Source organism: Balaenoptera borealis (assembly GCF_965194805.1).
Source record: "Balaenoptera borealis genome assembly, chromosome: 2".
Classification (NCBI taxonomy): Eukaryota; Metazoa; Chordata; class Mammalia; order Artiodactyla; family Balaenopteridae; genus Balaenoptera; species Balaenoptera borealis.
Window position 1 is genome coordinate 112019099 of NC_138867.1, and position 17830 is coordinate 112036928.

Below are 17830 nucleotides of genomic sequence, written 5' to 3' on the forward strand. Positions count from 1 at the left end.
AAGATCCACAACATTAAGAGTTTCTGGTGTGAAATTACACAGGTCTCTCTTAACCTCATGAAACTGAGAGCCAAGCACAAAGAACCTGTCTATTAAGATCAGGATGGACATAAACACAAAAATAGCTCAGTAAAGAAGCAGACCACTATTACAGGCACTAGGTAAAGATTTTTATTTCTTATTTAACCATGCTGTATGTATACATACAATACCAATATATACAACTTGAACAAATACAATATATACATAAAATACACTGAAAGTTGGCTTTTGAAATTAATACGACAAACTCATCATATGATTTGTAATTCTGGCCAGTATACAGTATTGTAGTAATGTTATTGAAGTTATTAATGATTTAAATTAGACTACAGTATACGTTCAAAGGCACTAGGAAGATCTATGTTTTCTTCTAGCATTTTAGATCAAAGAATAACTAAAAAGGAAAACAAATGCATACATTAAGAAACTGGGCAGACACTGGCATACTTAAATGTAAACTCTACCCGTTCTTTAATTCACAGCCCTGTAGGAAAGGGAGGGACTTTCCTTAAGATAAGAGTTAAGGGAAAAAATATTTTTAAAAGACTAGAAAGAAACAAAACAAAACAACCTAAACCTATAATCATAATTTTAAAAACATGTTACAGTTGAAGTAGCACCACCCTCTCCCCCAAAGTAACCTTAAATTTCTTGCAGCAAAAAAAAGCCCCCTTTTCCCAGAAAGTAGATGCCACAGCATGTCAAATGGATTCTACTTGTGGGACGAACACATAGATGTAGAACCCCCACCTTGATTACTCTTATACTTCACAAGAATCTAGACAAAAATGGGGAATACTATTATATTTTAATATCCTTATTACTACATGTAATTGCAAGGTTTACTAAAGAACATACCACAAACAACATTCTACCAAGGCTCCTTTTAATAAATATTACTTTTTTAAATAAAAGAGAAAAATAGCCATTCAATAACCTACTTATATGTGACACTCATTTTAAATCTGCTTCTTATATCAAATAATGAGCAAGTTTGTTCATCTATAGACTTTCATGAAATGAACACCGAAGTTACAAAATATTTCATTTGTGGACAATGACACAAAGTAACTGTGAAGAAACCATAGAAATACTATGATTAGAGCTAAGTGAAGAGCTCTAAAGTCAGGTTCCCATGTTTTCACATGGATACTCAGGCCTGGCTCCAATATCTAATCTTGGTATTAAATAAGATGAATATTTAATGCCCATCTGGTATAATCAGTTCTAATGTAAATGCTTTAAAAAAAAAAAACTGCTAAAGTAGCCTGTTTTTAAAATCCCTCAATGTTTTGACTTTTTATAGATTTCGTTTTGTTACTGCTGTGGTGTGGAAAAGAAAAAAACCCTAACATACTGGCTTAAATTTTCTATAATGTTTTAAAGCTTAATTCTAAAGTTATTCCTTTTCTATTGACTGGATGGTTAAAGGGTAGACACGTGCATTTTTAAAAAGAAGAAGTAGTCATATTTTTTTCCTACTGGTAAAATTAAGATTTCTCTAGAGTTATTATTAACAGAGTTAAATATGTATCTACAATTGCCAAGATATTCTGCTTACACAAAGCTTTTACAAGACATAAATTCACCTCAAGTCTTCATGGTACCTAAACAATGCCCCACAAAGTTATAAATGTCTAACTATCTTACACGTTACAAAGAAAATGCTGCCAGTTAACTGCAATTCTTATTACCTAGAAAATATTCACCATACACAGGATATTTAGTACATCACCTTTGGAATGTACTTTAAATTTATGGACACATTTTTACCACCACCTCACAAATAACGCTACATTCACTCACTCCCATTCTATATACATCTTTGTAATTATAAACCAAAATTTAACCAAACTTACTAAAATAATGTTAACTTAATAAATACTCATTTATGAAGTCTTAACACTTGTAGCCAATGTGTTTCAGGGCTGATTACATAATTTTAAAACTCATAAAAGACATATATATATATATATATATATATATATATATATATATATATATATATATAGTGGTTTTGTAGTAGCATAACTTTAAAAAAATAAAAATTTTGTAAGCAGTCAACAAAAGAACAAACAATTCTATGACTTTCTTTTTTTTTTTTACTATTAAATAAAAATAATTTTTATTTTAGAGGTACGGTCTAACTGGATTTGTCAATGGAAGAAATTCAGGGAAGAATATTTTCTTTATAAAATAAGAAGAAAGACAAAACAAAGTGTTTTAAAGGCAAAGAATTAAAAGATATTTTTCTTGCTTTGTCTGTATTTTCTAGAAAATGGAGACCTTTCTCAGTTGGGAGAAACAGAGCAATTTTCATCAAAATTTAGAACTCAGACACAGGAAAGCATCAGTTAATCATGTTTCAAAGTGAATTTAAAAAAATAATACCCATAGAGGCAAATATTAGTGACCAGTATTTAGCTTCTTAATTTTCTGCAGCTGTGACTCCTTTATATGTAGGTACAGATTCAATGTTTCAAGAAACATGAAACCAAAACAAACAAACAAAAAATTTGACTTGAAGTCAAAGTGGCAAAAAAAAATCAAGAGAGGTCCAGATGAAACATATCTTCAACTTTTGTTTTTTAAACATGTATACTTCTAAAGATTGACTATCGAATTATAAAATTTTCTATAGATCAATAAGATCACCCATCTCATATTTTAAATGCAATGAATGTTAGTATAAAAATTAGAACATAATTTAAAAGGCCAGGTGGGTGTTAGGATAGAATCATTTCTTAGATTTGCAGCCCATACATTCATATATAACAGGAAAACATAGGACAATTAGACCTGCAACTTTCTATGTGCAAAACAGGACTTACATTTTTTTTTCTATTTTGAATATCCGGTTATCTAAATATACAGTAGTTGAGTAAATCACTAGCAGATTTATGTATACATTTAAACTGCAACTCTCTATAGTATAAGCTGCTCTCTCAACTTCCCTGCACAGTATAAGTTGAAAACTAATATGACAATTTGAACAATTACCAGTTGTACAATTTTAATGTTATATTAACTTAATATATATAGACTAAAAGTTATTAGGCAAATTATTAGTTCCAGTCTTAATGCATGATCTACAGCTTCCATTATTTGAAATAACACAAAAGTCTTCAGTGTTTTAATTAAAGGTTTTGTCCAGGCATGAGGATATCACTAATTTTTATTTTGACTTTACGTCTGTAACATTTACTGAAGTAAAGAGTCAATTACAGTTTCAGGCTTTGCAGAACGCTTTCTGTTTGGAGAAGAGAAAAAGAAAACATGAATGCTTTCCTAAAAGACTGAAATGCAAACACTTTACATAATGTAGTAGACAATACCAGGCAGCCATAGAGTCTAGAAACAGGCCAAGGTTTGACATGCTTGACCATGAGATCAATTAATGTCTGCCTTTTCAGGCTAGGGAAAGGTCACCTAGAGTGAGCACAAGAGCATGGCCCTCCACTCCACCACCCACAGTGATGAAGGAGTGAGTGAACGATAAACTGGACTAGACAATGTGGACAGGCCAAGCGGTCTGCATGCTTGCCAGATTTGAACCCCCTGATTCTCTCTTCTGGGGTATGCTAAAGATGCCGGCTTATTCAGTGAAAATCAGAGTCACAAATCATCTGAAGCAACAACTCACAGATGACTGTGTAGGAAATGATGGAAATGTTCCATTAATCCATCATGTTTATTGCAGTTTTACTTATTAGCACACTGAAATATGTGCTTCTAATGAGGAATATCACATTGAACATTGTCAAGCAATGTAATGTAGTATCAATAAACCATTTATCGTGTATATTTGTCTATAATTATGGCCATTTACTGTTTTCATAATACAGCAGGCTAATTCTGGTACACAGAGATGCTGGGTTTGGCTCGTCGAATGTTAGCTCACATTTTCTTTTTTTTTTTTTTTTTTTTTTTTTTTTAGATTAAACCGAATAAGTATATATTTTAAAATAAGCATTCTGAAAACTGTATCCAAATACCTTATCAAATTATTTGCTTGTTTGTTTTAGGTCCACATAGCTTTTAAAAAGTGACTAAAGACGGAGATCTCATGTAAATAATCCTGATTTCTGGCTTCTCCTCTGAAACAAGAAGATCCAGAAACCACGGGCCCTCTTTCCCCAAACTAACTAGAAGCAGGGTAAGAGGCCACTCACTCCAGACAGAACACGCTCCGTTTTGCCCCAGCTCACACCACAGCCTATTTTTCTCCCACACTGAGGGCAACTGTTTTACCATTTATCATCATACTTGCACTGTTACTTTTCTTACTAACTGCAGAGTTAAGAGGAAAATACCTCCATTAAAAGTGGAAAAGTCAAAGACAGAGAGGAATTGGTGTTTCTTTGAATTGATTTGCTTCATTCATTAATATTACATGCATGGCTTCTGCGGGCATATGAAATGCTTTTAATGTCTGACATCTAAATGCTGAAGAATGTAAAAATTTGTACACTTTTAATATGCTACTGATTCCTCCTCCCCAAATTTATAAAACTTAGGTTATGTCTATGAGATTATGTAACACAAAAATATTAAAACTTAGACTTCACCCTACATGTAACTCAAAAGTCTAGGTACTCAAAGTAGGGAAAAATATAAGCTTATTATTTCCTATCATTTCAGGAGCCCCAAAGTCTGTTAGTCAGTTTAAATAAGCTGAACAGTACTTAATGTAGGGAAGGGAGAGAAGAAATAAGCTCCAGCCCAGGGCTTTCACATCCTCATTTCTCTGGGCTATGTTACAATACATATAGACTACTCAATAGTCAAAGGAGAGGGAAAGACAGAGAAGTTTTATTTAACTGGTGACTGAGGAAATCAAGGTTCTTGGGGCAGTATTCATGACAGAAAATGAATCAGCTGAATACAATACCTTGGGAGTCTAATGAGGCAAATTAATTAGCATCTCACTAGAATAATTAGTGTAAGGATTAAGGAATTAAAATAGTAATGACTTATTATACATTTGGAAAGAACAAAGTAAATTAACAATAAATTCTACTACTCAGGAGGGCTAAAGAGTTGGAAGACCTTAATTCTTTAGCCAGATTTTATTTACTCAAATCGTAACTACATAGGACTTCAATATTTAGTTAAATATATCAGACAAAATACTTATCATGTTAACTAAATTTCCTTTAAATGTACTTAATTTGAAAATCTCATTGCCTTTGGCTCATGGGACTCAAAGACAGTTCTTACCTTCTCCCTGTCTTTGGCCTTGCTTTCCCCTTTGAAGTACGTGGCCTCTCTAATTTCATCAAGGACTGCCGTAGGCTCTCCTCGGTATAGGCAAGATATACATGGGAAAGGTCCACTTCAAAGGGCTATATGTAAAGGAAATAAACACAAGACATTCTTACAGAAGAATTCAAACCAGATTTGGGGGAAGATTTAAAATACTAAATAAACTCTTAGGAAAAAAAGCCAAAGACAAAATCAAATAAATATCTAAAGATATCTTTTTCTAATGCCATTTATCTCAAATGTATTCACCAAGTGTTGGTGAAGAAGCCCTGACACACTATAAATTCCTTAGTAGTAAAGAAAAACTGTTGCTGTTTTCCCTAAAGCTGCTACTTCCTCTTGTTGACCTAAGACTAGGACCAGCTTTGAAAAGGACAGACTTATTCTAGTCTCTAACCAAATCCCCAAGGCCCAGAGAGATGGTGAAAAGTCTCCAAAGAGAACTACATGCCACTCCTGTCGTAGAAATGATAAGCCTGCCATCACGACTGAAGGTGAACAGAACTGTCCTAATAATCACCCCATCCTAGAGCCTCTATTCTCAAAATAGTAGCCTATTTTTCAGCTGAGCTGATTAATAGATATCATGATGATAACACAATTTAGTGACCCACATTCCTATAAAGAACCAACTGTAGTTTTTTTTGTTTTTTTTTAAAAAAAAAGCACTCTTACGTCTTTCTCCTTTTTATCAGGAACTGGAGTCTGCTTTCTCATGTTATTTCCTGTGTAGGCAACACATTTCTCAAAAAAGGAAAAAAGAAGGGGAGGAGAATTATCTTAATTAGCAATTAATACTATGAATGAGGCAAATTATTATGAGATATACTGATGGTACACTCATAAAACATGATTTGAATGCTGGAATAGAAAGGGACCCCAGAGGTCATTCAGTCCTATACACCAAACTACACCATCTCTACTATGTATAACACACAGAATATTCTGTGTGTTATAACATAATTATTAAAACATCTTATCCACCCCAGTGGCTTCTCATTTGATTCATCCTCTGGACCACCTTTCTCCGCATTGTAGCCAGTAAAACTCCAGTCTACAGGAAGTATTCCGTAAGTATTTCATGAAAGGATGAAGGTTAATACTCACTAGTTGCCATTCCCCTATGTCTTCATTCCAATGGACATAGTTTTCAATCATTTCCTTTTAAAAGAGTCAGAGATGATCTACTTTTAATATTTAATAACATTTAAAATACTGAAAAATATTCATGGAACTAAAATCTTAATATAGTAAGTGAAAAAATTTAAGTCTCAAAACATTATATACTGCATAATGCCCCTTTTATATATTTTAAAATATATACTTTCAAGGAATACATGTAGATACAATTAAACTATATAAAAATGAAAAGCAAAGAAATAAAGAACATGGCATTCAGGATGGTGGTTACCTTGAGTTTGAAGAGGTAAAGGGATAGAAGAGGCGAGAGGGAAACCATTTGGTTAGAAACAGGTCACTACCATGGTCCTAGCTTTTGTTTTGGGTGACAAGTTCACTACAAAATAACTAACTAACTAAACAAAAGTAGGTCATCCAAGGACCATCAAGGACAGTATATTGTGAACCAAATATTAATTCTGTGCAGCTGAGGTCCAAAGGAAAAAAAATACTAAGGCTTATATTCAGACAAAATTCTTAAAGCTGTATATAGATTCAAGATAAATTTTAAAAAATCAATGTTAGAAATTAAAGATGATACAAATAGATGGGAGAGATATACCATGTTCTTGCATTGGAAGAATCAACATTGTGAAAATGACTCTACTACCCAAAGCAATCTACAGATTCAAGGCAATCCCTATCAAACTACCACTGGCATGTTTCACAGAACTAGAACAAAAAATTTCACAATTTGTGTGGAAACACAAAAGACCCCGAATAGCCAAAGCAATCTTGAGAAAGAAAAATGGAGCTGGAGGAATCAGGCTCCCTGACTTCAGACTATACTACAAAGCTACAGTAATCAAGACAGTATGCTACTGGCACAAAAACAGAAATATAGATCAGTGGAACAGGATAGAAAGCCCAGAGATAAACCCACGCACATATGGTCACCTTATCTTTGATAAAGGAGGCAAGAATAGACAGTGGAGAAAAGACAGCCTCTTCAATAAGTGGTGATGGGAAAACTGGACAGCTACATGTAAAAGAACGAAATTAGAATACTCCCTAACACCATACACAAAAATAAACTCAAAATGGATTAAAGACCTAAATGTAAGGCCAGACACCATCAAACTCTTAGAGGAAAACATAGGCAGAACACTCTATGACATAAATCACAGCAAGATCCTTTTTGACCCACCTCCTAGAGAAATGGAAATAAAAACAAGTAAAAAAAAATAAACAAATGGGACCTAATGAAACTTCAAAGCTTTTGCACAGCAAAGGAAACCATAAACAAGACGAAAAGACAACCCTCAGAAAGGGGGAAAATATTTGTAAATGAAGCAACTGACAAAGGATTAATCTCCAAAACATACAAGCAACTCATGCAGCTCAATATCAAAAAAACAAACAACCCAATCCAAAAATGGGCAGAAGACCTAAATAGACATTTCTCCAAAGAAGATATACAGATTGCCAACAAACACATGAAAGAATGCTCAACATCATTAATCATTAGAGAAATGCAAATCAAAACTACAATGAGATATCATCTCAAACCGGTCAGAATGGCCATCATCAAAAAATCTACAAACAATAAATGCTGGAGAGGGTGTGGAGAAAAGGGAACTCTCTTGCACTGTTGGTGGGAATGTAAATTGATACAGCCACTATGGAGAACAGTATGGAAGTTCCTTAAAAAACTAAAAATAGAACTACCATACGACCCAGCAATCCCACTACTGGGCATATACCCTGAGAGAACCATAATTCAAAAAGAGTCATGTACCAAAATGTTCAGTGCAGCTCTATTTACAATGGCCAGGACATGGAAGCAACCTAAGTGTCCATCAACAGATGAATGGATAAAGAAGATGTGGCACATATATACAATGGAATATTACTCAGCCATAAAAAGGAACGAAATTGAGTTATCTGTAGTGAGGTGGATGGACCTAGAGGCTGTCATACAGAGTGAAGTAAGTCAGAAAGAGAAAAACAAATACCGTATGCTAACACATATATACGGAATCGAAAAAAAAATGGTCAGAAAAACCTAGGGGCAAGACAGGAATAAAGATGCAGACCTACTAGAGAATGGACTTGAGGATATGGGGAGGGGGAAGGGTAAGCTGGGACAAAGTGAGAGAGTGGCATGGACATATATACACTACCAAACGTAAAATAGATAGCTAGTGGGAAGCAGCCGCATAGCAGTGGGAGATCAGCTCGGTGCTTTGTGACCACCTAGAGGGGTGGGATAGGGAGGGTGGGAGGGAGGGAGATGCAAGAGGGAAGAGATATGGGGACATATGTATATGTATAAATGATTCACTTTGTTATAAAGCAGAAACTAACAAACCATTGTAAAGCAATTATACTCTAATAAAGATGTTAAAAAAAATCAATGTTAAAGTTTACTAAAATATACTGGAAAGACAGAAATTTGGGGAAAAGAATAATAGAGGCTGAGATTTTTAAATTATAGTAGTATTTAGAGTTAGCATTTTTCTAGAGATGGATGGTAGTGATCACTGCACAACACTGTGAATGTACTTAATGTCAATGAACTGTACTCTTAAAAATAGTTCACTGCAGCACTATTTACAATAGCCAGGACATGGAAGCAACCTAAATGTCCATCAAGAGATGAATGGTTAAAGAAGATGTGGCACATATATACAGTGGAATATTACTCAGCCATAAAAAGGAACGAAATTGAGTAATTTGTAGTGAGGTGGATGGACCCAGACTCTGTCATACAGAGTGAAGTAAGTCAGAAAGAGAAAAACAAATACCGTATGCTAACGCACATATATGGAATCTAAAAACACGGTACTGATGAACCTAGTGGCAGGGCAGGAATAAAGACGCAGATGTAAAGAACAGACTTGAGGACACAGTGGGGGAAGGGGAAGCTGGGACCAAGTGAGAGAGTGGCATGGACATATATACACTACCAAATGTAAAATTGATAGCTAGTGGGAAGCTGCTGCATAGCACAGGGAGATCAGCTCAATACTTTGTGACCACCTAGAGGGGTGGGATAGGGAGGGTGGGAGGAAGATGCAAGAGGGAGGGGATATGGGGATATATGTATACTTATAGCTGATTCACTTTGTTGTACAGCAGAAACTAACACACCATTGTAAAGCAATTATACTCCAGTAAAGATGTAAAAAAAAAAATAGTTAAAATGGTAAATTTTATGTATGTTTTACCATTCCCCCACCCACACACACACAGAATTAGCATTCATAAACAAGGAGAAAAGGTTAGCACAGGAGTTTTGTTTATTCTAATTATAGGATAAAGAATGTTGAAAGAATAAACAGGACCTATACCTTTACATGAATTACATGAATTTGGCCTTCCTCCCAGGACTAAGAAATTCTTATTCAGATACTTAGTTACTCAAACAGAGAATTATGTATTAAGAACAGTTAACAGCTGAAGTGAAATGTGATGGCCATTAGTTCAAGAAAATTTTATCATCAGCAACTGAAATGTAAATATTTACCATTAATTAAATTAGAAATTATATTTCTTTAGTCCTTAACCCCAGCCAAGTGACCTAATACCTAGGAGAGAAAACTTCCCACTTACCTGATAATCCTGAGGTATAAAGTTATCAATAATAAGCATCTGAAGTCGAAGCTCCCGGCTAAGTTGTCGAATGTTCTCCAAGAGGCCTTCAATTTCCCTCTGATGTTCCTGTTGGAGATCGGCCATCTAACAGAAAATCAATGAAAATACTAAGGACAAACAAGATTTTAAATACAAAACAATTCCATCTGACATAGGGCTGTGGTCTAGGAAACCTTGTAAGAGCTTATCCAGTTCTTTCACAAAAACAATGGACAGAATAACACTATCTATCATTGTCTACTCCATGTTATTAGTTAAGGTTGGAAATAGACAATTGAGCTTAACAGCTGAAATTAAAAATTGCAAATAGGGCTTCCCTGGTGGTGCAGTGGTTGAGAATCCGCCTGGCAATGCAGGGGACACGGGTTCGAGCCCTGGTCTGGGAAGATCCCACATGCCACGGAGCAACTGGGCCCGTGAGCCACAACTACTGAGCCTGCGCATCTGGAGCCTGTGCTCCACAATAAGAGAGGCAGCGATAGTAAGAGGCCCACGCACCGCGATGAAGAGTGGCCCCCGCTCGCCGCAACTAGAGAAAGCCCTCACACAGAAACGAAGACCCAACACAACCAAAAATAAATTTTAAAAAAATTGCAAATAAAGGCAAAAATTTTATTTCTTTAAAATTGTAAGCACACATTATGATTCCTTTAGGATTCTTAATCATACTTAATCAAAGAAATTCTTTTCTAAAAAATTCAAACTACAATAATAGGTAACTTCTAAAAGACCAACCTCTGACTTCGCAGCCATCAGCATAGTCCAAACTTTCTTTAATTTCTTGGTCTTTCCTTGTGCTTCTTCTTGCAAACTGGTATACTTTTCTTCAATATCCAAGCGTTCTTGCTATGACATAAAGTGATAAACTTCAGAATAATTTTCTTCATTAAATCACAAGTTTAATTATTTAACAAATGACATAAATGTTTAGCAACTATTATCATTCAAAGCAATCCACAGATATGCTTTAAAATTTTATTAAGGGACTTCCCTCGTGGCACAGTGGTTAAGAATCCACCTGCCAATGCAGGGGACATGGGTTCTATCCCTGGTCCGGGAAGATCCCACATGCTGCGGACGAACTAAGCCCGTGCACCACAACTACTGAGCCTGCGTTCTAGAGCCCACAAGCCACAACTACTGAGCCCACGTGCCACAACTACTGAAGCCCACATGCCTAGAACCCATGCTCCACAACAAGAGAGGCCACCGCAATGTGAAGCCTGCACACCTGGGACTTCCCTGGTGGCGCAGTGGTTAAGAATCCACCTGCCAATGCAGGGGACATGGGTTCAAGCCCTGATCCGGGAAGATCCCACCTGCCACAGAGCAACTAAGCCCGCGTGCCACAACTACTGAGCCTGTGTGCCTAGAGCCCGTGCTCTGCAACAAGAGAAGCCACTGCAATGAGAAGCCTGTGCACTGCAACAAAGAGTATCCCCCGCTCTCCGCAACTAGAGAAAGCCCACGCGCAGCAACGAAGACCCAACGCAGCTAAAAATAAATAAATAAATTTATTTTTAAAAATTTTTATTAAGGTTATAGATATTAAGCTTTTCACTAGAAAAGTTAAATACCTTAGGTGAAGCAACAACCAAAAACAAAAATTTACATTACCTCTTTTTCCTCAAGTTCTCTGCGAAGTTGCTCTGCTCTTTTCCTCCTTTCTTCCAGTTCCATGTTGGATTCTTCAAGAAGTTTCTCTTGTTCCTCAGCTTTTGCCAACAAATCAACACCACCAACAATTACCTTCTTCTCCAGTGCAGATAGTTTCTCTAGCAAAGACTGATGCTCTTGTCTGTTAATTAAAATAAGAACACTCTGTATCCATCAATTATCTACTATTCTACTAAATTTCCCCAAATTTAACAAGGATTTGGATGTAAAATTTCAAAATAGGAATATAATTATGTAACACCTCTATCAAACTACACAACTGTGTAGTATTGCTTTTAATTACTATTCAATTTTCTTGCTTATACATCCCATGAGAAAAACCAGGAAATTTAAATCACAAATCCATCTCAATTCAGTAATACTCACTGAGCCTTAAGAAGATCTTTTTCCCGTTTCTCTAACTCAGCTCTAGCCTTGTTTCTTTCTTCTTCTTCCATGTCAAGCTTTGTTTCAAGTGCTTTTCTCTCCTCATCAATTTTTGCTTGCATTTCAACCATTTTATCTGGGGAAACTTTCTTTTTACCTATTTGAGTCATTTAATTCCAACAGTCACTTCAGAGTCAATACTTCAGACACATAAATTATCTTCAATATAAAAGATACATTCCTCATGAAGAGAAAATCAAATGTCAACATTTTAAGGAAATCAACTGAACAATATATTTTATTTCTATTTATTATGTCCCTAGAAGATCTTTTTAACTAACTGCTAAATTCAAACTGTTGTCCAACTGTGCAATGATAACTAAGAACAGAAGTAAGTGAAAAAGAAGCATAAGAGATTAGCAGGGAAAAAACAGAGAAAGATAAACAGGAAAACTAAATAAATTAAAAAAGCAAAGATCTTTGTTTGTCCCCAAATAACACATATCGTCAAAAAAGCAATATGATTATTTAGTTACTTTTTTCTGATAACCAGGTACAAAATCAAGTGGCTTCTCAAAACACCTCCCCACAAAATTTATTAAAATAAATGAATAAATAAAAGCCACAAAGGGACTTCCCTGGTGGTGCAGTGGTTAAGAATACGCCTGCCAATGCAGGGGACATGGGTTTGTGCCCTGGGCTGGGAAGATCCCACATGCCGCGGAGCAACTAAGCCCGCGTGCCACAACTACTGAGCCTGCGCTCTAGAGCCTGCGAGCCACAACTACTGAGACCGCATGCCACGACTACTGAAGCCCGCGCGCCTAGAGCCGGTGGTCCGTGACAAGAGAAGCCACCACAATGAGAAGCCCTCGCACCGCAATGAAGAGTAGCCCCTGCTCTCCGCAACTAGAGAAAGCCCACGTGCAGCAACGAAGACCCAACACAACCAAAAATAAATAAACAGAATTGATTCTTAAAAAAAAAAAGCCCTCACACCACAAAGAAGAATAGCCCCTGCTCGCCGCAACTAGAGAAAGCCTGCGCACAGGAACGAAGACACAATGCAGCCAAAAATAAATAAATAAATTTATTAAAAAAATAAAAGCCCCATATAGGTATAAAATGTACAGATAAAAATATCAGGCAGAATTTATAAGTAGTTTTTAACATATATTTTCAGAGGTTTTCTAAAATTGTGTTTGATAAAATTACTTGAAAGTATTTTATTTCATAGTATACTTTTAAAGGAAGTAGCTCTATACTAATTATATAACAGTTACATATGAATTAACCAGGCATTTTACAGTTGCTGTCTCAATATATCATCATATCTTAAATGAACTAAAATAGCTTGTTATGATGTCAAACTCAGGATCCTAAATCTCCCTAAGTCAGATTAAACATTCCAAGTGTCAAATATAAGTAGAAATACTACCAAATAATGCAGCTAGAAATACAGCTTCAAAATGATTATTTTGATTATAATGTCTAGTAGAGTGTTTTATGTACATATAATAGATGTTCAATAAAAGTTTACTGAATGAATTTCAAAATCATGAAATTAAAATGAAAAACCAAAAAAGAGAAAAGAAAAACTAGCTTATTAAACTGGTTATGAAACTGAATCAAAGATAATTCATTTCTGGTAATACAATTTCTTTGAAACATACTTTCCTTCAGAAAAACAATCAAGTTTTTCGTAGAATTGGTCTGAGGCTCTCCTGAAAGCTTTCTGTCATTCTTAACTTCCTTCCCAGAGGACCACAGAAGAGTGTAAAGAAGAAGAGTTTTTTTTATAAACTGTTAATGTCTCCACCAAAAGCTAAGCCCTCATGCTAACAAGGAAAGAGAACTGAAAAATAAAGATGATGGAGATATATATCTGAATAAACTCTTTCAGGAACCATGAGACGATGAATCATTCACAGGCTTTAATTCTTTGGGTTAAAATCATATAAAACTCCCAAAGGTTTAAAATACGTTCCCCTTCACTTCTATAGAAATACAAGAAAGTCCAAAGCAAACTAAAGCCACAAAACAAATAAGTTAAATAAAAGAGTAAACAAAAGCACTAATCCAAATTCACGCTTTGGTGTGGTGTGATTCACTGCAATCCCAAAGTCAGGCTGTAGACCTGACTCTGTTGGCTTCTTTGGCACAATCACCTATACTGAACATTCTGAATTACACTGTTAAGAAATAATTTTAAAAAGTAATCTAACTCCTATTCTCAACGAATTCCTAGAAAGGATTTCCCATCAGTAATACTATTTCTTAGAAATTTGAGGGGGGAAAGTATAAGTTCAGGTATAAAGTAAGTGTATGCACTAAAAAATTATAACTTCCTTTCCATTTCAAAATTATAAATATTTAAAGAAAAAATGGCAAATATGTTAAGATTAAAAAATGTATGTGTGAAAACCATAGGGTATAGAGTAAATGGTCTGATTGACACGTGTACATTAATTTTTTAGGTTCCTAGGGTTGCAACTGTTTTGTTAGTTAAAAACATACAGTTTCCAAACCCATTAAGAAGCAGTAAAATAAAAAAAAAATTTATAGGTAGAAATACAAAAGCACATGCATTACTGATGAATTACCACTATGCCTGAATTGCATTAGTTATTCAAAATCATTCAGGTAATATTTTCAAACTGATGTTTTAGCAGCAAAAATCTTATTGTGCTCTTATACCATTTTCATAAAGATGACCATGCATATATATAGCTAGGTTCAGTTTCAAAACTCTGATATTCAAGTAACATATTATTTTAGCCAGAATCAGTATGATAAATCATATTTCTCCCCAAATAATATTTTAAGCTAAATGTGAATAGGTACCAACTCTCCTAACCAGGCACTTAAAAACATGGTATCATGAGATGTTACTTTTACACTGGTTTTTTTTTAAGATTTTAAAAAAATATTAATGAACCAAACCAACAAACCAACCAAAAAAAAAAATCTTTCTTCTTCTAGAAGTGTAAAAATTCAGCACAAAATTTCAGGTAAAAAAAATCTAGAAAGAATTTTAATGTCATAGAGTATTTAACTGAGCCAAACCAGAGTGGTAATATTTTAACTTCTCCTCTACCACGTGCTCTAACCAAAACTGTGAAGGTGAACTTTGGCAAGGTAAAGTTAAAGAGAAGAATTTCAGGAAGTGTTAACTGAATTAATTTCATTTTCATTACACGAGCACCCATGAGCATACATAACCAGACGTTTGATTCCTCGCTTTAAAAAAAAGTAAAAGGTTAAGTGAAAGGTTAATGGTGAAATTATGGTCATTATTTTCTGGTAAGACCGCAGGGATGAGTATAATACCATGTCGATGGATTTCCATCAAAACTTAGCATTAGGTACGGTAAACAACACAGCCTTAAAGGGACCTGTAACAGAATATCTATTTTAAAGTAATGAGCTATGAGTTTGCAGAGGGTAAGTCAGATAATGAGGGCCTTGGAGTGCTACTTCTCAAGCAGTAGAACTGTGTGATAAAAATTAAAGATGAAGAAGAGCACGCCAGCACTTCTGAGCCCAGGAGATTTGAGTGGAAGCAGGAAGACCAGAATGGACACTTGTACAGGGGTTGAGGTATTATCCTTGAGAAGTGGCTGGGCTTATGAAGAAGAAGCAACATTCCTGGGAGGCACCTTGTATGAAAAATTGATAGTAAATGGGAAGAGACTGGCAAGAAAAGGGAAGATTCAGAGCAAATGTTGTGAGCTCTGGTGAAGGAAAGAGCAGTGATGCCATGAATGCTGACTGGAGAGTTGGAAAGGGAGCTGCTCTGAGTTAGGGCAGGAGGGACTGCTTTGACACAGTGATGTCAGGTGTGTCATGTCACACCTCTATATTCATACACATTTTACTTTCTATGTATGAATGAAGGGACACTCATTCCCACTCAGAGCAACACTCTTTTTAAAAAAAAAAATAAATGTATTTATTTTTTTTTAAAAAGGAGAAAAATGCTCGAATATGAAATCACTTATATTTGTATTTCTAAAATTTGGCTTAATGGGTCTTTAAGAATTTAGAAAAATGATTATGCCATGTGGTTTTGTTGTCTATTTTGTTAATTAGGTCTAGAATATCCAATGTGTTTGTCACTACCAATCTAATTATTTCTGAACTGTTCCCTTAAGAAGATTATTTGGAAACAAAAATGTTCCTAGAGGGCAGACAGCAGAAGCAAGAAGAACTACAATCCTGCAGCCTGTGGAAAAAAACCCACATTCACAGAAAGATAGACAAGATGAAAAGGCAGAGGACTATGTACCAGATGAAGGAACAAGATAAAACCCCAGAAAAACGACTAAATGAAGTGGAGATAGGCAACCTTCCAGAAAAAGAACTCAGAATAATGACAGTGAAGATGATCCAGGACCTTGGAAAAAGAATGGAGGCAAAGATCGAAAAGATGCAAAAAATGTTTAACAAAGACCTAGAAGAATTAAAGAACAAACAGATGAACAATACAATAACTGAAATGAAAAATACACTAGAAGGAATAAATAGCAGAATAACTGAGGCAGAAGAATGGATAAGTGACCTGGAAGACAGAATGGTGGAATTCACTGCTGCAGAACAGAATAAAGAAAAAAGAATGAAAAGAAATGAAGACAGCCTAAGAGACCTCTGGGACAACATTAAACACAGCAACATTCGCATTATAGGGGTCCCAGAAGGAGAAGAGAGAGAGAAAGGACCAGAGAAAATATCTGAAGAGATTATAGTCGAAAACTTCCCTAACATGGGAAAGGAAATAGCCACCCAAGTCCAGGAAGCACAGAGAGTCCCATACAGGAGAAACACGCCGAGACACATAGTAATCAAATTGGCAAAAATTAAAGACAAAGAAAAATTATTGAAAGCAACAAGGGAAAAACGACAAATAACAAACAAGGGAACTCGCATAAGGTTAACAGCTGATTTCTCAGCAGAAACTGTACAAGAAAGAAGGGACTGGCATGATATACTTAAAATGATGATGAAAGGGAAGAATCTACAACCAAGATTACTCTACCCAACAAGAATCTCATTCAGATTCAACAGAGAAATCAAAAGCTTTACAGACAAGCAAAAGCTAAGAGAATTCAGCACCACCAAACCAGCTCTACAACAAATGCTAAAGGAACTTCTCTAAGTGGGAAACACAAGAGAAGAAAAGGACCTACAAAAACAAACCCAAAACAATTAAGAGAATGGTCATAGGAACATACATATTGATAATTACCTTAAATGTGAATGGATTAAATGCTCCAACCAAAAGACGCAGGCTTGCTGAATGGATACAAAAACAAGACCCATGTATATGCTGTCTACAAGAGACCCACTTCAGACCTAGGGACACATACAGACCGAAAGTGAGGGGATGGAAAAAAGATATTCCATGCAAATGGAAATCAAAAGAAAGCTGGAGTAGCAATACTCATATCAGATAAAATAGACTTTAAAGTAAAGAATGTTACAAGAGACAAGGAAGGACACTACATAGTGATCAAGGGATCAATCCAAGAAGAAGATATAACAATTATAAACATATATGCTCCCAACAGAGGAGTACCTCAATACATAAGGCAACTGCTAACAGCTATAAAAGAGGAAATCGACAGTAACACAATAACAGTGGGGTACTTTAGCACCTCACTTACACCAATGGACAGATCATCCAAACAGAAAATTACTAAGGAAA

At 35.4% G+C, this 17830-nt stretch overlaps 1 protein-coding gene across 3 annotated transcripts in view; it reads right to left on the minus strand.

The window, feature by feature from the left end:
- The window catches only part of KIF3A (kinesin family member 3A), a 122381-nt gene that overhangs the window by 48852 nt on the left and 55699 nt on the right, over nt 1-17830 (minus strand). For 2 of the 3 annotated variants that reach the window (XR_014241130.1, XM_082378937.1), the window contains exons 10-16: nt 12127-12283; nt 11701-11881; nt 10819-10929; nt 10042-10167; nt 6415-6468; nt 5983-6051; nt 5263-5387 (exon numbers count right to left, since the gene is read on the minus strand). Coding sequence is in view for 2 of the 3 variants with exons in the window: in XM_082378937.1 (XP_082235063.1) it covers nt 5263-5387; nt 5983-6051; nt 6415-6468; nt 10042-10167; nt 10819-10929; nt 11701-11881; nt 12127-12283 (823 nt within the window). In the remaining variant the exon portion in view is untranslated. Of the gene's footprint in view, nt 1-157; nt 3293-5262; nt 5388-5982; nt 6052-6414; nt 6469-10041; nt 10168-10818; nt 10930-11700; nt 11882-12126; nt 12284-17830 lie in introns of those variants that run through there. The other variant, XM_082378936.1, reaches the window with a different exon arrangement.